This window comes from Balearica regulorum, chromosome Z, assembly GCF_011004875.1.
Source record: "Balearica regulorum gibbericeps isolate bBalReg1 chromosome Z, bBalReg1.pri, whole genome shotgun sequence".
Lineage (NCBI taxonomy): Eukaryota > Metazoa > Chordata > Aves > Gruiformes > Gruidae > Balearica > Balearica regulorum.
Genome location: NC_046220.1, coordinates 2163357 through 2189167, shown reverse-complemented (window position 1 = coordinate 2189167; position 25811 = coordinate 2163357). Strand labels below are relative to the sequence as shown.

Below are 25811 nucleotides of genomic sequence, written 5' to 3'. Positions count from 1 at the left end.
GTTAAATGCAGCGAGGTGGCTGGAGCCGGGGCGGGGGGAAATCCTGCTGCCGGTACGAGCAGGCAGGGATGAGAGCGCTCCGCAGGTGCGGAGACACACCCCCCCCCCCCCCCCCCCCCCCCCCCCCCCACCCCCCCCCCCCCCCCCCCCCCCCCCCCCCCCCCCCCACCCCCCCCCCCCCCCCCCCCCCCTCCCCCCCCCCCCCACAGCGGAGAAATTCGGCCCCAAACCCAGCCGGGTTTCCCCCTGCACCCCCCATGAGCATCACTGCCTTTGCTCCGTGGTGAGGGGGGTACACCCACTCCGGCATCACCTCGTTTAACTCACCCCCACCCCCCCCTTTCCCCGGCCCCGAGCTGTGGGATAGAAACATTACATGAGGGTGGGGGTGGGCAGGGGGGTCCCAAACTCGTGTGTTTGAGTGTCGCCTCCTCGACACTAACAGCTATCAGAGGCGAGGCGGGCACCGCCATTGAAGAAAAGATCACTTTAATTAGCATCATCAACACTAAAGGAGCTTAATTAGCCGCGCTCGTTCGCCGGGCACGCTATCAGGCACGTCTTTGTCGCGTATTCAGACGTTTTAGCGGAGAAAAAGCTGCGACAGCGACGGCGGTGGGTACAGCCGCCATCCCCCCACGCCCGGGTCCCCACGCAGGGCGGGGCCCCCCCCCCCCCCCCCCCCCGCTCCGGGGAACGAACCCGGGAGTTCAGGGAAAAAGGAATCACCTCTGGATGGCAAGTCGTTACAAACCCAGAGTATGAAAATGGAAGCATCTTTGCTTTTAAAAATTAACAGGAAAATGTGCAATGTGTCTTATTTTTTTCTTTTTTTTTTTTTTCTGTCATGCATCACAGTGTGATCCAGCCCAGTTAAAGAATAGGCATTTTTTAAAGTGGAGCTTTCAAAAGGAAGAGAAGATCTACAGATAATGCCATTGATCCGGCAGGAAGAGAAAATCTCTACAACAAAGGGGCTTTCCAATAATCTGGACCAAACTTCTTGGACCCTCCTACCAGTACAAAATGAAAGAGTCAAGAGTTGATCCCACTTGGTCCCAGAGAAAGAGAAGGCTACTGGGTGTAAAATCATGGACAGGTTAGCACTTCTGAGTTAGAGCCACCTTTAAGAAAGAGTAATTCCTGTTTTGTTCTATCTTAAAATAGAAGGAAGCAGCAAAAAATCCTGCAGGCGATAGGACCACGACGAAGCTGTTAAATTCTGGCATCAGCTTGGTGCAGGGCTATGTCAGGGCAATTAGAGCTGCACCATGCTGCACTGTGCAGTACCACTGTCAGCCTTAATCTGCGCGCTGATGGGCAGCACGAAATCCAAGTTACAGCCCACAGGAAGCACAACCAGTGAACCCATATTGCTTTGACAGTTGCACTCATCTAGAAATAATGCAAAACGCTATTTAGATGTATACATCACGACCCTGTGCTCTAGGAAGAAAACAATCTAATGAGGGGCTGGGAGACTGCTTGCAGAAAAGCAGCAGCGAAGAAGTTGGTGGTGGTGTGGGTTTTTGTTTTTGTTTTTTTTTTTTTTCCCTCCTTTTACAATTCTTCGTATTTTATCCTGTTGGAGCGCCGCATTGGGGTTGGTTTCACTGAGCTGTTCTTTGCCTCTACCGCCTCGCTGAAGAACTTGAAAATAGACGGAAAACTCTTCCAGGAAGTTAGTTCATGGCGCTCTGTACCTGGAAAATACAAAGGTGACAGTTTGACTGGGGGTCGGTCGTGTTGCTGCTCGCAGGGCTGCTAAAGCAAAACCTGGGGAAGCCATACAAACGTTGGTGGTTGGTCCGGGGGGGAGCCTGGGGGGGTCCGGGCCGCCTTGCTGCTGAGCTCAGGGGCAGTGGGGAGGGAACAACCATGTATGCAGACAGACAGACAGACAGACAGATGGCAGATCAGAGATCCTGAATGCATCTTGGGCTGGGAAAGTGAGATCCCAAAGCACCCTGCTAAGAAAAGCTTCGTTAGAGCAACTCACCTGTCTGGCCTAACTTGGAAAAAAATATGTCTACTTTTCAGAGCTGCTGTACTTTGTACTATTTCTTTTTCATCTCACATTGCTTTCAGCTTGGTATACGCATTTTTAACCGAAAGACAACACCTGACCTGAACAACAATCGATGTATCACAAGGGCATCCTTCATGCACCCTTTCCCAAGAAGCCCATAGACAATACCGAGGCAGTGAAGTGGACCTTTCCTGTTTAATCCCTTCCCTCACACAGATTTACCTCTACCTTTATTATTTTTTTTTTTTTGGTGTGCGCTTCTATTGTTTTACAAGTGTCTCCTTCAAGGCACAGCGCATTTGCTTTATTTAAACAAGAAAACCCCCCCACCACAACCCCCAAAACAAAACCAAGACGATGGAGATGGGGAGCCAAGGGCTGTGAAAGAGTTGGGACCCTCTTCCTGGGTAACCCAATTATGCGTAGATGCTGCCTGGAAGTCTCTGGATCCTGGGCCTCCGTTTGATACTTTAACATTGTTAATGATAATTCTTTAGTCTGTAATAGTAGGTCATTGCTATGGTTACTCTACAATGGTGCAACACTTCGCTTTCCCCTTCAGCTATTCGCTGAGACCCAGTAACCACATTTGTTGCCTAGCAACAGTTTTGTGACAGTATCACAATCTGGGGGTGACAACAATGAAGGACACGGTGGCCGTGGCCTGTCCGGCGGAGAGGGATACCGCTGGTGGGGTGGATGCTGGTCCCCGCGGGACGTGGGATGGCTGACGGTCCCCGGGGATGCGGGGCGGCCACCCTGGAGGGATGCTCCGGCACGGTGCCACCTGCATGCCCACCTTCACGCCCCCGCCGGGACCTCATCCCCATGTACCCATCGCTGGTGGCTCCACACATGCTGTCCCTCCAGAAAGTCTTTGATGGAAGCACTACCCATCACGTCACCCTCCCCCCGCTCCTCACAGGCAGCCATCAGAAAAGCTCCTCCAATAAAGCCCTCTACAGAAAGACACCACTTCCCACACAAAGAGACATTTTTGTACAAAAAGGATCCACGTCACGTTCACACACAAATTTCCCCCCCCCGCCCCACTCTGCCTTTGTTGTGTAGAGACGATTCATGACATCTTACACAAATTTCCAGAGGTACCTTTTATACAAACACTTCCCATCTCCAAATTCACCCATCCTTGTGCAAACCCCCTTTGCTGGGAGGCAGCCCATCGTATCTTGGAGGTGACCCTTCCATGCAGGCCATCTACCCCATCCCCTGTGAGAGCCACCCCACAGCCATACTTGCCAACGCTTCTTCCCCACCTTGGGGTCCTCCTGTGGGCAGAGGTGTCCCACCACAGCAGAAGGATAAAGCTCCCAGCACAACTTGCAGCCTAACAGACCCGTCCCACAGCTTACGGCACAGTTGGGTATGCTACGGTTGCCCACTGCCACCGTGCAATGACACCAACCAAGATGTCATCTACTGAAGCTGGCTTTGTGGAGGGACAGGTTGTCCTAGGACACTCTGAGGACACTCTTGTAGAGGTAGGTCTCCTCACAGCACATGGTACCATCACGTTGAGCCACAAGAGGCAAAACATCTTCCCATGTGGCTTTCTGAGCCCTACAAGGACATTTCCCGCACAAACACGTCTCTGTCACTCTGCCTGCCTGTGTCCGTCTCTGTCTCGATTGTATTCATCCTCATTAATATCCACTGGATTAAATTAGATGAAAATATAGGCAGTGAACATTATGCTGTTTTTTCCCCCCCTCTTTCTTTCTTTCTTTTTATCAACAACCTTCCTCCTCTGTGAAAGGGCCATCCAGAAACAAAAAATGACAAACAATAAGTTTTTGAAGCCGCCCTGTCCCTTTCTCCATCCTGCCTTCTCCCATGCACTCTCCTCACGTCCTCAAGAGAGATCAGGCTTACATTCACTGGTGTTACTGAAACTGATTAACCTACAGCTTTCCTGTAGCAACCCCTCTCAACCCACCCCTCTCAAAAACAATTCAAGCTTTGAGTCTAGAGGGACTCAATGATTCAGCGGTCTAAAGTAATTTTAACACTCCCCATTTTCCCTTTCCTAGTAACAATCTTACTGACAGATGAACAATTTCCCTGGTGATAAAATCACTACAATGGCTATTTAGTTTCCAGGATTATGATGATTCTTTGCTTGATTAATATTGCAATAAGAAAAGCTTGCCAAGTATCTGCCTTGGCCCTTTATAGTCATTTAAAGGTTCAAATTTTGTCCTTACGTATTCACATTCAACTACTATGAAAGGGAGAGCCCTAAAAATTTAACACTGCACAGACTGTGCATTTATGATTTATATACCGGAGGCTCAGAAAATTAGACAGAAGCAAGAGGAGTTATGTCCTAAGGGTGATTTGGCCATAAGGTTTTTGCCAGAGGAAAAGCATCACTGACGACTGCAATCTCAATTGTGTATTTAGTAGTAGACAAATCTAAATTAAATGCATGAGCAGCCGTCTATTTTTCGATAGAAAGAATCGTTTGTGAGAGCCAAGATAATAAGAAACAGTTGTACTAAAGCCAAGGTCCTCTAAGGTAGATATACCCTTAGCACTCACTATTTTCAACGGCCACGATGATAAACTGCATGATTTGATATACCGTATTAAGCAATGGGTTTTTGCACAATGTATAGAGATTTCAGGCATTAATTCTTTGAGAAATCCTAGGAAAATGTTGCAATGAAAGGACTGTTAAGTGTGGGAGACAGCTAGAACATCCTAAAATATGCTAAAGCTACAGTCACAGGAGAAAAAAATACCAATCCCCCCCCAATCCCAGCCCCATGAAGAGAAATGAGAGAAGTGCCATAAAAGTAGAGTGACCTCCCAGTTGCTAGCATGGAAAAAGGTAGGGAGACCTGGATGTATATTTTAAGGTGTACAGAACATCACTGGAAAGGAGCTCCAAAGACAAGGTGGACCCAATAACGTGTGAGGTAAAACAAGTAATGGCTGTAAAACGGTGCACAAGTTTCAGAATCAATTTACCCACCACAACAAAGAGGTATTGACAATTAGAAATAATGAAGACATGCCAATACAGTTGTTGATATATTAAAAAAAAAAAATCAGGTAAGGGAATACTTGCAAGAATTTAATATACAAATCATCTGGTCTGGATGACATGCATCTGAGGGTCTTCGGGGAATCAGTTAATGAACTTGCTGAACTACTGGCAATTATTTCTGAGAGTTCATGCACAATCAGGTAGGCACCAGAGGACTGGGGTGGGGGTGGGAAGAAAAACAATGCTAATTTGAGAGAAGGAGGATTAATTAAAACTACCGCATGTAAAATTTACCTTTGCATATTAGTAAAGTAAGTGATCAACATTAAAAATATTGCAAGCACCTTTAGGGCAACAGGAACCTGAGAACAGAACAGACACAGATTTGACAAGAGCAAATAAAACTCAAACTTGACCACTTTACTGAATCACAAAAATCATCAGGCAAGAAACTTATCCCATTGTTGTGTCCTTTCCGCATAGGTCAACCTGGCAACTCGGGGCGGTGGGAACCTGGAGAATCACTTACAACGAAATATGACCTCCACCGCTCTAACGGGGTGTAGTCGCCTTTACCTCTCGTTTGCAAATGAGGTGCTTTATTCCAGACGAGGAGACCTCGCAATACTTGAGATTTATGGTAATGCAGCTCCCAGCTGTGTGGTGCCGGCTCTAGCTGTGAGCATCAGGTCCACCAGCACCCACAGTGCACACGGCATCTCTGCAGGCTGGATCCATGCTCAGCATCTCAACCCATCTCATCTCATCACCGTTCCTTGTTGGGTGGCAGTTTGGGACTCTGCTCTCTGCGATTACTACCGCAAGTCTGGAACAGCATCACAGTTCACCGCATTTCAGCTGAAGAAAGCCATAATGCTGCATCTATGACGCAATGTCTTGGAAGTGGGTGCTGCTGGTTCAGCAAGTTCATACTTGGGAAGTAGCTAGAGCATGAGAAGACGAATAAGTAACGAAATGGGGTTGAAAATATACCTATGTCCCAGAGGGATTGGTATTAGGGCTCAAGTCTTTTAAACATGGTTATTAGTGATCTGAAAGAATAATGAGAGTGCTTATTAGCTAATTAGATTAATTAGCAGATGATATATTGAATAGGAGATAAAGCAAACATAAGAAGGGATGGAGAAATAATCATTACGAAAGGGCAGCTTAAACAGGTAGGAAAAATAAGGAAGGGGAAAAGTAAAAATCGTAACTGGGACTGGTGCCTGCGCAAGCAGCCACACAACGTGACCGGGTGACCGATCCCAGTGCCCATTTGCACATACGTGTGCAAACAGATTTTTGCCCTCTCCCCTTTCCACTTCGACTCAGGAAAAGCAACTCTTCACCCAGCGAGACCCGACGAGCTCCTCCGTCTGAAACCGCGGCTCCCGCGGAGGGAAGGAGCTCTGCAATCCCCATAATTCACTCTTGCAGAGCGATTACCGGCTGTGCGGGACAAAGGTGCCCTCCTACGGCGCCTGCCCACTGTGCCGGACAAAAGCCTCCTCCCGCGGTGCTCAGAAGATGCACGGCACAATGGTGGCCCCCCGCCGCGTTTACAAGATGTGTGGGACAAAGGTTTCCCATGCTGCACAGGAGCCGAGAGAGATCTCCATATGCGCCTCGGCGCTGAAATAATTCTGCAGAGAAAAGTTTCCAGGTTGAAAAGTTTCTTCACAGATATTAGCCAGAGGGCTGACCTCGGGTCTGCTTCTCTAAGCGGCGGCTCGTCTCTAAATAGCGCGGGCTTCAAAATGAATTAAGGGTGCTCCGTGCCTCGGGGTTTAGACCCCATTGGGATGGACTTGCTGCTCTTCACCAACTGTCTCGCTCAGCGGAGAGTTTGCAACTGGTTTCAGCGGGAACGAGCTCTGTCCCCGCGGTCGCGGTCTGTGCTGAGACCCCTGCCACGCCGCAGAACGTTAATGCCAGCGTCGGGCAGGACGATAGCGGCGCAGTCTTGCCCCCAAACACTGGCAGCGGTTGCTTTTAACATTTATGATTTCAGCCACACCAATATAAAAGGCCCTAAGCCTTAATATAACCTGATTTGAATGCTTCCAAGGGTGAAAGGCAGACACAAACAGAAGCACACTAAAACCTACTAAATGTGTTTTAGCCTTATTTCCATAAGTCTGAGAAGCAACACAATTCACTCTTCCTTTACAAATAAATGAGCAAACAAGCCAACCCCCTCTGACCTGCAAACGTGAGTGTGATGTGCTTTTCAGAAAGGATTTTTTTCCTCTCAGAAGTTATGAATCAAGGAATCTTCTTTTTTCTTTCTTCTTTCTTTCTTTTCTTCCTTCCTCTTTCTTTCTTTCTTTCTTTTCTTTCTTTCTTTTCTTTCCTTTCTTTCTTTCTTTCTTTCTTTTCTTTCTTCTTTCTTTCTTTCTTTCTTTCTTTCTTTCTTCTTTCTTTCTTTCTTTCTTTCTTTCTTTCTTCTTCTTTCTTTCTTTCTTTCTTCTTTTTCTTTTTCTTTTTTCTTCGTATAAGACTTTAACTCTTAGGTAATTCTGTAATTCCATAACTCCGCAGTGACATAATGATGCTGTTAAAATCCCCACATATGTGTGAGAAAAAAAATATTTTTGACTCTGCTGCATCCATCTTTCTGGATGCTATTAAATGACTTCAGTTATTTCTAAACAGGAATTTACCTTTTTTTTTTTTTTTTTACTTTTGAGTGCATCAGATGTTATCAAGAATGACAGAACTATTTTTAATTCATAAGGTTTCTCCATTTATGATTCCTGGATCTTATGGATCTGCACAGGAAGAAATTATTGCGTCTTTTGTGACTATTTTGCTCTGCTGATGTAAACCTCCAGGTCTCAAACCCCAAACCAGAAGCTCTTAGAGCATCACCAGTAAAGCTAAGGATAAAGGAGATTAAAAAAATATACCTTGCTTAAAATCACTAAATACTTCTGACCGGGAGGATGAGAGCTTCAGGAAAAATTGAGAAGGAGTCCATTAGCTCAAGAGCTTTGAGAATCAATGACCTTATAAGCTTCTGCATATGCACTTCTAGACATCGCGGTGGCAAAGAAAGGTTAAAAGCTTAGGCAAAATTAAGAGAAAAGCCATACAGCAATTAATGAAATGGAAGTAGTGATTTCTGATGGGACATAAGAAACCAAAACGAACTCCAAACCTTGCTGTGTTTAGTTTGGCTAAAAAGTAATAGTTTGTGGAGTCACGGGCATGATACTAATCTAAAAGCAACTGCGCAGGGAAATGAATTCTTTGCAAGAGCCAAGAGAGAAGAACCAGGGAAGTCAGAAGAAATGAAATGTAGCTTATAAAGGGGGTTAAAACATGCAGTAAGCTGGTTCAGATGCAATATTCATCCAAGGAAAATCGTGGGAACCTTTGTGGCAATGCTAGAGAATACACTACACATACTAAAGACATTTTATACTTGGTTATTATTTCCTGTGACACAGATCAGTGTTTATTTTTGTTGGACATTTATTATCTCTGGTATCTTTAGTGGGATGATGGAAGCAGAGTAACAAGCATTCCCCCAACCCACAACAAAGACTACCTCTGAACTCCCATACTCGCAACTGCTTTTTTTCCACCCCTCCTTTACAACACACAAACTACTCACAAGAAGCACGCGTTTTAAAAAAGGTAACAAAATATTTAATAAATTCCTCTTGCCCCATGAGCAACAGATGCAAAGATTCGCGCAAAAGCTCAGGTTTGCAAAGCAGGAAAGAGATTGGAGGATAGCTAACACAGCTGTCATTTTCCCTACTCTTCATTAAATATTAAGGGTATGAGCACGGGTCATTTGTTTGCTCCTCTGTGCACTAACTGGTCAAATAAGTGAAAGTTGTAAGGTTGTTCTGTCCTGAGTGCAAGTTATGAAAAGTCAGGTCATTTTTTGGGTCACCCGAAGTCAAGTCCTTTTCTTCTGCATATATGATAAAAAAGGAAAAAAAAAAAAAAAAGAGGATCAAACAGCTATTGGCTATTCCCAGTAAGAACGAGGCATCCAGGACAGAACTCCTGTTAATACCAATGCAAATAGTCATAGCGATACAAATTGCACACAACTGCATTAAAAAAAAGGAAGGAATCGCAGAAAAATGCAGGCTGATTAAACAACATTTCAAGTGACAGAAGAGTTACATGATCTCAGGCTGCAGGCTGGTCTGAATTGCTGCTCTGGGGTAAATTGTTCTGAAAAGCAAATTTGTCCTTGGGTCCAAATTTCACAAAAGTCTTTTGCACAAATGGGCAGAAGTGTGGGCAACCCCCCCCTTAGGTCTGCTCGTATCTGTGCAAGGAACACGAGAGTGGCTGGCGTTGGGCACAGGCAGAACAGGTCAGATGCTGGGGCCAGATCCAGACCCCGTGGTTAGCAGCAGAGCTGGGGGGTTCTCGGGTGGCACCGTTTGCATGAACATCTCTTGTGAGATGCTGCCCCTCCTCACCCCACTTTTAGAAGGAGACAGGGAGAGACATGGCCACCCGTCCAAGGGCAAGGGCGGTGGCAGCCAGGAGAGCTGCCCAAAAACAGCCCAAATTTGCACCAGGACCCCGGCGGTTCCCAGGCAACTGTGGGGATGAAGATGCGTAAATGCAACCTTTGCCCTGGCATCATTCGAGGACTGCCACGCAAAGGGAAGCCACAACAAAAAAACAATAAGCCTCCCAAAATTTGTACTGAGGCCATGGGGGTCACCTCCACGAGAGCTTCGTTTGTGTGTATCCTGCTTGTCAGACATCCGCGGCGCTGCCCTGTGCAGCCGGCGGGACATGAGATAAGGTTGTGTCAGGCTTCCCAGGGATCCAGTTTGAGGGGAGAGGATGCTGACTTTGGGGCTGAATGCGTGCTCCCGGTGAAATGCCACGCGACGCTCGGGGGGTGATCTGCTCTGTCAGCGTTACAGCATCCCACCCGTCGCCGGCTGAATCAGACCTGCAGTGTGTTACTGAGCGATGCTCACAGGCAGCAATTTCAAATGCAGGGAAATGTTTGCAGGAGAGCAAGCCATTCCCTTGAAGAAGAGGTCCAGTATAGATGTGCTCGATATTATACAACTATAGATTTTAAATCTCATGTTAAAATGGTTCTTAAGCAGATATTAGACTGGGGTTGAAATTTTTATATATCTAAATATCTGTATCTCTCTCTCTAACTCTCTCTGTATCTCTATCCCTATCCATATAATCTTGATACGTATACATCTGTATACATATATATTATCTATATCTACATTTCTCTCTCCCTCCCCCCCACTTATTCATATTTATAACTACACATTTACTCGTACTTAAATACAAACATAAAAATTCTTCATCTGAGATGGGATATTAATTCAGGTTACATCTTATGAAGATGTTTTTTGGGTAAGAATGTACCTATGGAAGGTGTATGATCTCACCCCTGGAAGTTAAGAACAGATTAAACAACCATCTCTGGGGAATATTATGGGTATAACTGACCGTGCCCTGGGGAATGTGGACAAATTAGACAACTCCTTGAGTTTTTTTCCATCCACCTCTATCTTTTAATAGTCAGTGACTTTATTTGCTTTATTTAGGCAACATGTAAAGTTGATTGTATTTGCAGAGTACATCACAGTAGCTCTGAAGCATTTGAATAATGTACATTAGTGAGCTAACTAAATTTTTTAAATGTAGATGCATTTTTTAGAAAAAAAAAATCTTTATAAAATTGCAACCAAGAGCACAAAGAAAGTATTTAGCATTTGAAAACCACAATTTTCTCCATCAGGAGAAAGGAAAATTATCTTTTAAATAAAGAAGTTTTGACCTGCTCAAAACCCTACACTTCCCGAGAGAACATATATCCACGTGGCTTCTTGGGCGAAATTGCTGAAAAACAAGTATTTCAGCTTCAAAGCTTCCACAGGTTATAAACCTGAAAAATACTATATTATGTGACAGATCTTAACATGCTACAGCATCATACAAGCAGTCAGTTACATCTCTTTCTCCCCACTGCTTTGCAAGGCCATGTCTGGCGGAGTTTTCTAAGGGACAAGTCATCGTTACCATGCTTTTGCAAACTGGGAGGCTCAGCTGAGACCAGGAATAGACCTGAGCTTTGCTAAGCCCAAGGCTGGAGCTCACCGAGCAAGCACACAACATTCATAACATATATTTAAACACATTTCTAACATACTGCCACAACACCTGGGAGTTAATTTAATTCAAAATACTGAAGGGTGGATTTTAAAATCTGAGTTTATTCCAAAATGTGTACCCCTCGCTGGCAAGCTCTATGAACTCGGGAGAGCGCTGCTTATGCAAGTAGTTTCAGTGATGACGGCAGGACTGGACGTGTGAAAGGACCGGGCGCTTAGAAAATAACTACTCTCTGCAATGGTGTTTTATGATTATTTGTTCCTAAATACTGATTGTGCCATCAAACATCCGGATGGAGAATTAATTATTGGAAATAATTCAGAAAGCGCTGATGTCAGCTTACTTCAGTAAAGAATATCACAGATTTGTAAAACCCACCGAGCAAATGAAATTATGTAAATCACCCGAGGAACAGCTGTACCAGCAGCGTGAACATCAACCGACCCAGCTTTGGCACTTCCCAAAAAAACAGCAGCCAAGGCAACACCGTGGAAATGGCACCGCCAGCACCCAGAGCAGCTAGGGAGGGCAGCAACGCTTTAAAATCCCTAAAATTAGATGGCAGAGACACCCCCATCTAATAAATACGAGAAAAGGCCTTTAATCACTAGCAAGATAAGCACAGATTTGCAATTGCAATAAAGCAATTTTAAAGTGAAATAGCTGAATATAATATTCTGCCCTTTCACGTCAGGAGCAGAGCTTGCAGACTGTTGTGGGTGCCGACACAGGCAGTTACAGAAGTAGGGAAGGTCTTTCCAGGGACAGGGACAAACCTCTGTCTAAGGAACAAACTGCAACGGGAACACACGCAGGGTGTGAAGCACCGCAGCAAATGTCCAGTGTTTTTATATTTCAGCAAGGATCTGAATTCATACATTGTAAGCCTTTAGTGAATAATTAACGCCCACCCCCCCGTGGAAAATGTTTATAATCTTCTGCATAAGGAACAATTCAAAGGGTTTTTTTTTTTAGTCTTTCTGAAATTTGTGCTGTGATTATAGTGTCCTGTTATATCTGTGTAGGCAAAGAATTACAGTCAAAACAAGTCCAGAGTTATTTTCATAGGCATAGGAATGGTGTTCACTAATCTGTCTGCTTCATTGTATGACTATTGCCTTTCTCTGGCCCCAACCCAACCCAACCCAACCCAACCCAACTCAACCCCTCCAATGTGCCAGTGGCACCGTCCATCTTCTGCCTGGTCCTCTGGTGCATCCCTGGAGCAACCACAGGAAGGGCAGTTTACACCACAGGAGGGTGTCAACAGCCTCAGCGTGGGGGAGAGCAGAGCCAGGGCTTTTCTCCTGCTTTCCTGGTCCCACTGGACACCTGCTACAGGTGCCACCAGCTGCCAAAAAGGATACGCTCCCTTACATCATGAAAGGTGAAACTTAACAACCTAAACCCAAGTGATCCTGAAAACCCTTATTCAGCTGCTCACAGAATCACAGACTGGTAGAGGTTGGAAGGGACCTCTGCAGATCATCTAGTCCAACTCCCTTGCAGGATCACCTTGAGCAGGTTGCACAGGATCATGTCCAGGCAGGTTTTGAATCTCTCCAGAGAAGAAGACTCCACAACCTCTCTGGGCAGCCTGTCCCAGTGCTCTGCCACCCTCAAAGTGAAGAAGCTTTTCCTCATATTGAGATGGAACTTCCTGTTCCCCCCCGTGAGGTGTCTAAGCTCCACAGACACCTCAGCTCCTGACCTTAGAGCTTACACCTTATTACAGCATCGCTTCTGTACATGCTCGGAAACACCTCGGGCTTGACAGGGCAAATACTTTGATGGGTCTCAGGCAGATAGAGGGCTCCCCCCATAAGTAGGTGTGCAAGCCTCAGGGGGAGGAATGTCGTCTTCACTCCTTTCCAAGGCTTCATTTACCCCAAATTTCTTCCAACTCCTTGCCTGTTTTTCTTCCGCCTGGGACATCTATTTCTGCAGGCTATTTCTCCAGGACATCTGCTCCTCCAGGACATCCACTTTTGAATTTCTCCCCAACAACTTGCCCACCTTGCAGCTCTTCTTGAACTCTTGTCCACCACCTGCCCCTGATCCTGTTGAATCTCATCCACCCACCGACCCCAGCTCTCCTGTCTTCACCAATTTCTCCCACCAATTTCTCCATTTTCCTGACTTTTCTTCAATCCTGTCTCAGAGACCTTCTCCACCTCAGTACTACTGCATCCATCTAGTCTCTCCTCACCAAGACCTTCATCTTCCAGTTGCTGGCAGTAGCCCACCAAACACATCCACCCAGGTGTGGTGGTGAGAGCAGAAAAAGAGGACACATCCATGAAAATGGGGCAGCCCGACCCTGAGTGGTAAGACAAATGTGTAGTCAATCTTCTAGGTGAGAACGACGGTTTCATGATAAATGTAGTACATTTTTTAGTGACTTCATGGGAAGGAAACACATCTGAGTTTGTAAAGTCAGAAGATGGAGATGGACCACCAGAATGCCAACACCAAGTAACAAATGGAGCTTAAAATTCAGGTTTTGGAAGTCACTGACAGACTGTTCATTTTGATAAAATTTTAATTCTGTCAAGGAATTATAAAAAAATTGCTAGAAAAAAACTGGCAAAAAAAGTTGTGAATTTGAGGTGTGAATAAGCCTTGTGCACTTGCAATAATTCACTTACTGCCAACCCACACCAGTTACATTGTTCTCATTTGCATGTCATCAGCTGCTGTGTGTGTTTGTATGTACACAAACACGTATTTACACACAGACATACACTCTGTACACCTAAGACCTGTATGACCCACTTACGGGAGTCTGCACAGCTGTATTAGTGAGAAAGATGGTAAGACGACAGTGCTGTTTCACCAGTGAATTTACACTGATATAGTGAGCGTTAACCTCCTTTTATTAGCATGACCTTTGCTGGTCGTTGCTAATGAACATTCTTGAAGAAGGCAGGTGATTGAACCCAGACTGCGGGATTTTATGGACAATGATCATTGTTGTGGATCAAGTACACCTGTGCTGCAATCATAAAGTTAATAACCTCTACAACAACAGCTTTACACGTGGCTGTCTCAGAAGAACGCCATTTCTGTAACTCACAGCCTTTGGAGACGCTATTTATAATTTATACCCAATCTGAAGTGCAAAGATTTTTCTCTCCTGCAAGTCATGGTAATCAATACGGGTCTGCACCTATTACAGCCCGATGAGGTGAAGTGTGCGGCAAGGATCAGCTGCGCTGGGCAAACGCCGCGGCTCATAAACACGGCTTTGCAAAAGAGCCCGTCGCCAGTGGCCGTTCCCAGCATCTATGCTGGGAGAGCAAATAAAGGGGGAAATAATTCTTTGTAAGGGTGCCATCCCAGCTGCCTGGTGTCGCAAGCTAAATTAATTGCATATTTGCCACAGAACTGCTCAGAAAGTTGAGTTTTTTTGGCGCGTCGCACGGATTTCAGGCTTCTGCACCGTAATTCATAACACATCAAGACTTAAAGCAGGATACTCTGAAGCTCCTGTATCATGGAAACCGGCAATTTAAAACTAAACACTAATTCGCCAAAGCTTTGCAGATGTGAATTACACTAAATTTAACTAAGCTGAATAATATCATACTTCCTGTGACTTAATCTCAGAGATATCATTAGAGGGAGAATTTGAGATTAATGACCATAAAGCTGCATTTCACTCCCCACTTAACCCTCCTCCTTGCTGCAGCAAACGGCAGCTTTGTCTGGCAGTGCTCAACACGTGCCTTGCTTCCTACTTCTAATGACACCGAAAATCAGCCGCGGGTGATGTTTGGGATGCAAGGGCGGCAAGTCAGCCACGCGGCGATGAGTTCGAGACAGGCATCGGGTGGGGGGAGGCGGTGAAGACTGGCATGGCAGCAGCAAAGCGAGGTGCAGGCAGAGCGAAGGCAGCCGTAAGGCAGACAAGACGAGAAGACACGTTGAGCGTTGGGATGCGTTGACCTCCGCCAACGCCCTGCCTGACATCCCTGTCTACGGGAGTCAGACACCCGAGCGTGCGTGTGGGAGGTGGGTCTGCCACCAGCAGAGGGGAGAACTCAAAAGTCTGCGATGAACGTGAAGGGACATATTAAGTTCACGATAAGGAAAAAAAACCCAAACCTCGAACCTAATCAACCAAATAAACCCTTAAGAGCAAGGGATGCTCACTGCGGGTTTCCATGTGTGACCGGCAAGGCCCCATTGCTGAGTTGCGGCTGGAGAAGGCTCGGTGGGATCCAGGGAGCACGGGGTGAGGGACACAGAGGGGTTTCTCCTGGAGGAACCACAGATCATGTCCTGCCTTGCATCCACAGGAAAAGCACAACTGCACAGAAAGCAACCCCCAGATCAGGGTCTTTCTGCTAATCCAGTTTTAATCATCCCATTGCAGAGCAGCAAAGTTTTTAACCATTCCATTTAACCATTGCAATAATTAAAAAAGCTCCATTTAGGAGACCATATTTATGCCAAAATAGGGACTGATTCACTATTACCCTTTAAAAAACCACACAACAAAACCCCATCAAGCTCCAAAGCCGTATCTTCAAGCTGACATAGTCATCTCAATGTTGAAGAAACAATTTATAATTTCCCTACCAGCCAGAGAAAAAAAACAAAACCCCAAACATCCAAAGACAGAAAACAATGACGCTTAATGACCTTGATGCATTTCCAAATGCAATTTTGATTTCAAAATACTTCTGACCTAACAACTGATCTTTCCATGTGGAGTCTTCCAGCAGAACCAGTGCTGCTAAGTCACACTGTGGAGCTCCCGGAAAAAGCAAGCAAGATCCCCTGTGTCATGGTAGAGATGTTTTGCCAAGCATTTAGTGGGTTCTGAAGAAAACTTTAGTCTCTCCCAGCTAGAAAGACGGTAAACCTCGGGAGCTGGAGATGGAAACACAAGAACCTGCCAGGAAAGTCTATTTGGAAGTGGAAGAGAGATGAAATATTTAAATGAGTTTCAAAACTTGGTGATTGAAATGATTTTCTTTTCCTTACATCAAGAATCTCAAGGTTTTCTTTTCATAAAATTAGAACAAAATGAAAAGAAGTTGTCGGGATAATTTCTCTCTGAAGAATCACTGAACTGGAATTATGTCATCTTGCATTAAAATTATCAGTTATTGCCACAGTTGGCCCACAAATATTATATTAAAAAAGCAGGAAGAAAATCACTTAAATACATTTGGGGAATTCTTTTGTTTGTGCCCTGTGCATATCTTTTAATACTTATTGCTCCAATTTGGCTTGGTTTGTCTAAACCACCGTAGGTTGTTTTTTCAAAACAAGTTTAAAACAAACTGTTGATATATTAGGGAAAAAAACTGCATGGGGAAAAACAAGATTGAGGTGGGAGCTGAAGTTAGTCTAAATGAGAGCAATATCAGCATGCACAAATGCACAGGCAAGCACAGTTTGACAGTCAGTGCTCATAAAAGATCCTGCAACGAGTTAATATGAAAACTCAGTCTCCTGTAGAGGGAAGTTAGAGGGGAGCTCATATATAAGCACTTGAGGAAAACTTGCACTGTGGCTGGAACACATACAGCACATTCCCCGTTAGTCTGGGGATAAATGAAATGTTATAACCACAATATATTGCCATATTAAATTAAGAAAACAGTGTGTTTTTTTTTTTCCAGTCTGTTGTGAAAAGAGAAAAATCTATGACTGACTAAAAAGCAAAGAACATGCAGTCAACAACATCCCCATCTGTTTTGACATGTTTTTCAGCTCCAGCACCAGAATGACACGAACGCTTTGCACTGGTATCTCTGTAGCCTCGATTGTTACTTTCTGCAGGAACCCCACGGACTTTTATAGAGCAAATATTCCAGATTTTCTTGTGTTTCTGTACTGCTTTTCCAGGTCTGCGTTCGGATGCACTGAAAGCCTACGGGACTGCATCCAAGTGAGGAGGGAGTGCGAACCAAGGGGACAGGACACTGTAAAGACAGGGTTTGCTCCCGTGCAGATCTCTCCTTTGTGAAATTGGGGAAACCAGCAGCCAGGCAGCACAGGGAGCTTTGCCCCATGTTGAGGTCTGTGCATCTGGGCATCTGCAATGGGACAATGGGGAGGAAAGGTCTGGGAGGAACGGGTCCAGGAGAGAGGATTTACCTCTTCTTCCCGCAGAGAGCTCACACACCAAGGCAAAAATACAGCTGTATCACATTTCCATGGGACTTGCTTCTGTGCCAAACAGCCTTCAGCGAAGCAGGACCACGACAGCAGCTGCAGCTGGGAGAGGAGCAGTGAAGCCTGCTCACCAGGGACATGTCTTCTGCAGCTACAGAAACCTGCACCGAGCCCTCGCACGAGGACACCCTGCCCCACGACGCTCACGGAGCAGATGCTCCTGCTCTTTCGTAAGAAGTGGGGAACGCAAACCTACAGCCCCCACAGTGGAAGCGCATCCCATCCGCTACTAAGATCAGGCAATAGGTGGAAGCATCAGGATTTGTCCTAAGTGCAGGGGTGCTGGTGGGAAACGTTTTTGCCACTGGTTGGAATGAAGAACTACCTCATCTATGATTGTTTTTGTATTTTCTGCCCAGGAGATACTAAGGACGCACCTTGAAGGCACTGTGCTGCTGAACTTGCACAGTGCCAATTGGGCCGGACTTCTAGTGTGTGTGCGCAAGTATTTAAATTAAGTTTCACAACAAAAGAGGTTCAGTTAAAAAAAAAATACAACAAAACTAATAGAATAAATCTGTGACAGGCATGCTTAGCAAATCAACTAAATGCAACAGCTTTGGTATGGCCTGAGAAGTGCTAAACTCAAATGCTTCCTTAGGACACCCAATACTTAATGTGGATTTCTGAAACATGAAATACTTTTTAATTGGGTTTTGTATCCCAAATGGGTCATGGAGATATTCTTATCTGACTTTTGTGTATAACACAAGTAGGTCCTCTGTAGTTAGGGATCTCAATAGTTCCCTTTATAAGGGCTTGTTTTCAGTTGCTTATAAATTTTGCCAAGCTAAGTATTTGGGATGAAAATTCCCATGCTCTGTCTCTGCCTCAGGCTGATTATTATTATTTTTTTAATGTTTCAACTAAAAGGATTTAGTCAATTCAGGAAATAAGATTAAGGAAAAACATGTTTTGCCCCTGTTGGGGGAAAAAAAAAGAAAAGAAAAGAAAAGAAAAGAAAGTCTTACAAGAATTTTGCTGAGCAGCTCCTGTGACTCTATTCTTCACAATAATAGTTTGAAATTTGGAAGGTAGGGTCCCTGTTGTCCTTTTGCAGTTCCCATGAAAAACCACCCAGCTTTCTGCCTAGTCACAAGCCTTTGAAAAATCTCATTTGCATATGCTCAGCACAGAGTCCCCAGAATTTGGCAGCTGAACTGGCCCAAGACTTCTCTGAAGATGCTATTTGCAATGGGCAAGCTCCAGGCCAGGGCTGACGGGGCTGAGCCAGACTTGTTTTTGTAACTGCTGCTCCCAGATGCTGCAGGCGATTGTGGCATCAGGCACAGGAACTAAGCGCAGGCAGCACTCTGTCCTGGGCTCCAAATGCAGGCAAAACAAGGGGAGAAGGGGAAAAAAAAAAAAGCAGCCTAATGGAAACCGAAGGGAGAGCTAGTCCTGGGGGGAGTGGACCGAGAGAGGAGACTGACCGTGCAAAAAGATCACAGAGAAGAGGCACGGGAACACCAAGGAGGTGGGTTTGTAGGGGAAGGAAAGACCTCGAAAAGCAGGAACCAGTCTGCAAAGAGAGGTTGGGATGCAGAGATGAGGGACAGCAGATAGTCCAGACACAGCAGGGACAGGAAGGCAGACATGGAGGGGAGGAGAGGCAGAGAGCTCAGGGACCACAGGGGGATGCAACTTTCCAAAATAGGTGAGAGCAGCATCCTGAAGACTCATCCCCTCTGAGCAAAGACAAAACTGACCGACTGGGTCCGTGCTTCATTCTCCCTCAGCTGTGTTCATTGAGAAGGTGACAATCGACTACTCCAATACTCTCAGCTCCCTTACCCCACTCCACCAGCCCACGTGCCTGAGCCCAAACTCTGAAATTTCCACCTCTGCAACTGACCTGCAGCAATAGAACATCACACAGTAGAATCTCCCTTCTTTGTCTTACCATGGTTAAAGAAAACAAATTACACACAGAAAACTACGTTAAGAGAGTTTTTGAAGCACACACGCCAAAGGGACAAGTTAAGGACACTCAGTTTAGTAAAAGCCAGAATGGCTTAGGGGCGAAACTGGGGGCGATGGTGCTTATTGGTGGTGCCTTGGTACAGCTTTTGTCTAGATTGCATAGCGTTTTGTGCTGGCCTTGAGGATCACTTGCACATTTTTCCACCAGGCTCCTCTGCTGGGATGGGAGAGAGCTGGTCCAAAGACACCAGGCTTTTGCAGCAGAACATGAAATAACTTAATTTATAACGCAGTACAATGAGTAAACGGAGGAGAATGTAATACAGCTTGGATATGGGAAACTCATGTAGCACGACGTTATGAAATATATATTGACCATTACATGGGCAATGAATGAAATTAAGTGTTGGGATAAAAAACCCCCAGGTATTTAAAGAAAAACTTAATGGCTATTTTAAAGAGCATCAAGAGGGAATTAATCTCATTAAAGGGAAAAAACCTTTATGGAATTCCCAAGCTCCAAGGAGGGTTTTTTGGAGCATCTGCAGGCAGGAGTCTCACCGCCAGCAATGATCTTTTACCACTGAATCACTCGCAGTTGAGCTGACTCTCTGATCCTAGCCAGTGGAAAGGCACCGCTCATGTGCTTTCTTACCTCCAAAGTTTCCAGGTCACCTAACTTACCAGTAGCTGAAGCAGAGCAATGCTACCTCTAATGGTCAGTCATGTTTACTAACCTATGAGTCGTATTTTTACCCTAACCCACCTGATGGCAACTGTTATTTCAACCTGAGAGCATAGCTGCATTATGCTGTTGTGATTGCTGTAAAGAATGAGAGATAATACAGAAATAATACTCTGTTATGGAAAAATAGATGAATGACATACACAACAAGGCAACTGAAAGCGTTGTGTTTGTACTATTCCTCCATGAGATGATGACCGGCAGTAATTTGAAGAGATCATGAATACCTTAATTATATCATTTGCACCAATGTGATCCCTCCTGTAGACATTTAAGTGATGCGAGCTTTGTTTCACAGTAGTCGTATCAAGCCAAAATAGTTTTTTTCCTGCAACTTTTTCCTAAGGCGGTCCACCAAAAATTCCTGAAGTGTTAGCATCTAAACTAGTAGAGAAGCTGAGTAACACCTGATGGACATCACAGGTCGGCTCACTCTCATGACTCACGAGTCATAGTTCTGCAAATTTAGTGGCGCAAGAAAGGAGCTTCAGAGCTGCACTCACTGCAGGGGACAAGCTACCCTTAAAGGACACAACACATGTAGAAGTACAAAAGTATAAAGTGCAAAATAATTGTATTTTGTCTTGTTTGCTCTAGCATGAGCTTCAACTGGTCTGTCACTGTGCAGAGTAGTGGGTAATGTTAATCAGTTAAAACTTTGAACACTTCATACATTGGTGGAGCAGGTCACTAAAAGCACTATTATTCTGTAATCACATCACATCACACCACATGCATCTGTAGACTCAGTCCTGAAGTTCGTTGCCATGGCTTTAACATCTACTAATTTTTCGAGGTTTGGTTAACACAACAGTGAAAAAAGAAAATGAATGAATGAAAACAAACCAGGATGAAGAATCATACAAGACATCATAAACATAGCAATGGCAGTTATAATTATAACCCTATAGGAAAGAACACTACATCTAAATTCTTACTTTGTTTGAGGTATGATGCCATGACGTATAATGAATTACTTATTTTGGATCGACAACCATGCACTGTTTCTTTTCTTCACTTCAGCTGTTAGCACATACATTTCTGTGCTAATGTGTTAGCATTCTCTGAATGAGATAAAGAGGAAGGGGGACATAGCCGCAGGCCAATCCGCAGCAAACAGAATCAATTACCCCCAAACAACAATTTAATTGATCAATTTCAAATACAGAAAATCTGCTGAGTCCAGTCAAGTCATAAAAGTCTCAGTTTCAAAAGCGGGTACCTAATACTTACACAAAATATCTAACAAGCCAGGGAAATTACAAAAGCATTAATCTGCCCAAAGAGGCAACCACCTGTACAAACATTCACGTCTAGCATATTTACGACAATTATACTGCTCATGCATCATGCTACCATTCAGATAACACAACACGCATTGCACACTCTTATCCATGTTTTATGGCCAATACCTTTTAATATTACCACTACCGTTTGTTGCTCTGTTCACTAGTGCCATATCACAACACACCTCCTGGACGTGGCAATGTTGGATGTTGCTGTACATACTCACAGGAGTACTTTTTGCTCACCACCACAGGATGCCATACCTTTGCTCTGTCCAGTACAACAACTGCTAATGCCAAAATCTCAGTTCTTTGTGGCTCTGAACTGGCATAATGTTATAGCACCAGATGTTATTCCAGATGAGACTCTTAACCCATGCATCCATCTGTACCCTTTCAGTTTCAAGAGACACTAGGAAAGGAAAACGTCTCCCCTACCACGGGCATACATGCATACATCCTAAGAGACTGTGCCCTGGTGTGCATCAGCCTCCCAAGTATTTGGTGAAAACTCTCCAATTACTCCTCAGACTTTCAGGGCAAGAACTCTTCTACTCCCTTTGTCTTGAATGCAAACTGGGCACTAGCACAAACATTAAACAGCTATATCCCATATGTTTAACTCTTTAAAGCTAGAGCAGCTAACCCATTATAGAAAGCAAAATGTGCGCAAGAAACAAGTTAGTTTGTTGAGCAACAGTCATTGGGCTTTACTAATGTTTTTGGCTTTTGCATGTTCTTCCCCTTCAAAATATCTTCCCCCAAATTTGAAGTAACGTCATCAAGCATAGCAGACTACTTGACAGTCTTCTCAGGTAGCAGGTGGGTAACAGTGAGTTTTCCTTAAAGGGCTCATCATACATATGCTGATATAAGACTAATTTTTACTTAATGTGGGTAAAACGTGTGAGTAAGAGTGTGAAAAATCTGAAGCCAGAATAAAACCAAGACAAGACTCTTTCAAAAATAAATACTGGAAAATTGTTTCATCTACCAAAATGGGCAGCTTTGCAATCCATACAGCCCCCCTGTAGCCTCGTCAAAGAAAGTAATGATAAATCATTACACAAGAAGCAAGATAAATCTGTTCTTCTCTGGCACTTTTGCTAAGAGGAATGTTTGAACTGTGAATTTGTAACAAGTTTTTAACTACGCAATGACGAAAAGCTGGCACTTTCACAAGGCTCCAGCAACAGAGAAATACTCCACATCAGGTAGCAGTGCTTAAAACCACTGCTTTTTGCCTTCCTTACATGTGGCACGGTTCATGACTCTGCAGTCACGGGGATCAAACGTCCTATGGATCCCTTCGGATTTATCTCCCTCACCTGGAAGCTTGAAATTATGGGGCATGGCACTGGATGATGTAGATATTGCCCTTCAGTCCCATCTGTTTTCATTTATGACATTAAAAATAAAACCAGCAAAATTGTTGAATGGTTATTCCATGTCCCAGATCCTCTTAGGAGGAACAGGCCAAAGTCAAGCTTGCTGAACCATACCCCAACCAGAATCCCCACGGTTTTATAGATTTAAGTAGCTTAACATTATTTCAGTGTGCCACACTGTCACAAAGGGGCATTATAAGTGTTAAGGTTGTCAGTCTGCTGAGCTATCAAAGATTAGTTCATGTACAAATGTATCAACATCCTTCATATAAAGCTAATCAAATTTGAAATTACTGACATGTCACCTTGAGGAGGAATTTGATTTATTATTTGCAAAGTAATCCAGAAAACAGTGAGATGCACAGCTATAAGAATTACCGTTACACTGACTCTGTGACATTACATTAGTTTTGTTGTTGCTTTTGTGCCTTTACTAATTAATAACAAACAACAAAACTTTCTTTGTGCCATTAAGTTGCCTGAATATGAAATGTGGCTGCTTAGAAGTAATAACTCAGCCCAGATCTAAAACTGCACAAGAGCTGTTTACTGTTAATTAATGGTATGTAACGGAAAGGACAAAATCGCGTGCGGGCATTTTTCCTCTCTGCAACGGTCCCATACTTAATGGGGAAAGTTGCCAAAAGTAATTTTAGCTCTACGACCTCCCTTGCTTGTTTCTCCCCACTGGGTAGCAGGGCCTGCTCCAGCGGGATCAGATTTTAAATGTCATGCAAATAGCATGCAAATTTTTAAATGTCATGCAGTTTAAGTGCATACATAATTCGTAGCATATTTACTTATTTGTCCTCATAAATCACAACGCCTGCGGATGCAAACCAGGCGTGCAACTGCGTATACATTTCTCATGCACAAATGTACAGTAAGTTCATCAGAGAATCTGCCCGCTTTTAACTTTACATCAGACACGTGACTTGGCTTTGTCTTCAAGGTAAAGATAATGTAGGATCCCACTCAAAAAAGCCACAGACCTAGTTAATTGTGCTGCAATATTCATTCAGTCTGTACTGTAATTTAACACACAGCACTCACATACGCCATAGACTAAGTTCTCTAAAGTAAGGATTTGTTTTTAGCACTGATATTTGCTCCCTGTTCTTATCTATAGTTCTATAGGTATATGAGTGCATGTTTATGGCATAACATAAATAAGAATTCTGCATTTGAGATCAGCTATCCTGGTATGACTGTGTATAAACAAATCTGTTCACTACCTTCAAATATTTTTATTTGTCATATAATTATATCTCATATATATCCTCACAGATGTATAAAATATATTCTTAGGAAAATTGCCACAGAATGTTGTTGCTTATATTAAGTAAATGGTATATTTGTGTACTATGCTCCATACTTACATACACGAAGCATATTTGTATACATACAGAACTGCCAAATATTTAACTTCTGTTACTATACAAACAGGTTGATATTACTAAAAAAACCACATCCCTCTACTAACTCTCCTAAGTGTTTTGGAGACTGGGTTACCGACACACCTTTCAGAAAATGTGTTTTTATACTGATAAGGCTACATCACACTACAACTAAGGATACTATACAGCGAGGTAGGCTTGCAGCTAAGAACACAGCTTTTATCAATCCAATTAAATCAAGACTTATTCAAGCTGTAGCCTTCACTGCTGTCATTAGCTGCTATCTCACGGTGCCAAACGCTCCACCTGAATTCATACCTGGATGTAACCTGCCATTTCCCCATAGCACCTCATTTTGGGTATTAGCAACTAAAGTTTTGGACCAAGTTACCAAACCTTTCCCTTCCTGGATGCTGAATGCAAGCGGGATCCGCAGCGCTCCTTCCTGAGTGTCATCACCAGACGCCACGACAGCGACCAGAGGTGCCGGGATGGATCGATAAAATGAACTGGAGAAGGTAAAATGAAACTGCGAAGAACTGGCTTTTCACCATATTCCAAATTTTCTTCTTATCCGCAGTGTGGGCCTTGCTAATCCATAAAAAGCGACAAAAAGTGCACTTACGGATAGCTTTGAAGACACCTGCTTCAAACCGCATCGATAAGATCAAGAGGAAACTTAGACTCTGAAACTGTGGGAATTTTCAAAATGGAATTTAAATAACCGAAAGAGTAACAAGAGATGTGAGGTGAATTTAAAAATATTAGCGTTAACAACTTTCTTTTTTTAGACAGGTTCTCTCTGGCAAATAAAGCCGTTAAGTGATTTCAATAGCATCAATATTATACACAAAAATGTGTTATCATTAATAACAATGAAAAAGAAAAGAATTCTCACGGGAGATATAAAACCCATGTGCAACAAGTTATACCCTCGCTCTCCTAATCCAGTCTGAGCAATTTAATTTCATGTTTTTTAAATATATTAAAAGGCTTGCTCCCCCCCCCCCCCCCAAAGCCTTTTAAGAAGCATTCATAACACTGTTAAAAAAGTAGAAAGCAATATGTTAGCACAGAAGACTTTGTCTTCCGGTTATTGAAGGGAAGGATAGCCCCCGATGCCGAGGCTGACCCGATAGATCAAACCCTCGGGGTCTTGAATTTACATTTCATAAGCTTAATATCCTGCCTGATTTACGATTTGCCTTCTTAAACAAAGAAGGTTGTACTTAACAACTTTACTTTTGTGTGGGTAACTGTTGATCTGAAAATGGCACATAAAATGCATTTACATCAGCACCGCTAATAGGCCCATAATGATTCTTTATTATGTTTCAGCAAAAGGCAACTGAGTGACAGGTAACTGATTTTGTAGATCAAATAACTTTCTGCCACCCCCACACAGCTCCCAGCTGCTGCACACTTTATATGCCAATACAAATACAGTTGTAAAGTAGACAAATATACTATAACTAGGTTATTAAATGAGACACAACACGGGGTGTTGGAAGAATTTGAGAGCCGCTCAATGCTGTGACTGGGAATTACAAGCATGCGAAATCAAACTCTAAAGGGGTTTCAGTGCAAAACTAGTGCAACCGTCCTTCTGCCGCTTTTTTATATAAGATCTTAGAAGTGATTTTGCTCAGATAATACCTGGTTTGTTTTTTTTTTTTTTTTTTTCTGCAGAGGGCTGGAGAAGC

At 43.9% G+C, this 25811-nt stretch overlaps 1 protein-coding gene across 4 annotated transcripts in view; it reads right to left on the bottom strand.

Annotated features, from left to right (window-relative positions):
• Nucleotides 1-762: 762 nt before the first annotated feature.
• The window catches only part of ARB2A (ARB2 cotranscriptional regulator A), a 264926-nt gene continuing 239877 nt past the window's right edge, over nucleotides 763-25811 (bottom strand). For all 4 annotated transcript variants that reach the window (XM_075739805.1, XM_075739807.1, XM_075739806.1 and 1 more), the window contains one exon: nucleotides 763-1703. In XM_075739805.1, the coding sequence (XP_075595920.1) occupies nucleotides 1561-1703 (143 nt within the window). In that variant the 3' untranslated portion in view covers nucleotides 763-1560. The remainder of the gene's footprint in view (nucleotides 1704-25811) is intronic.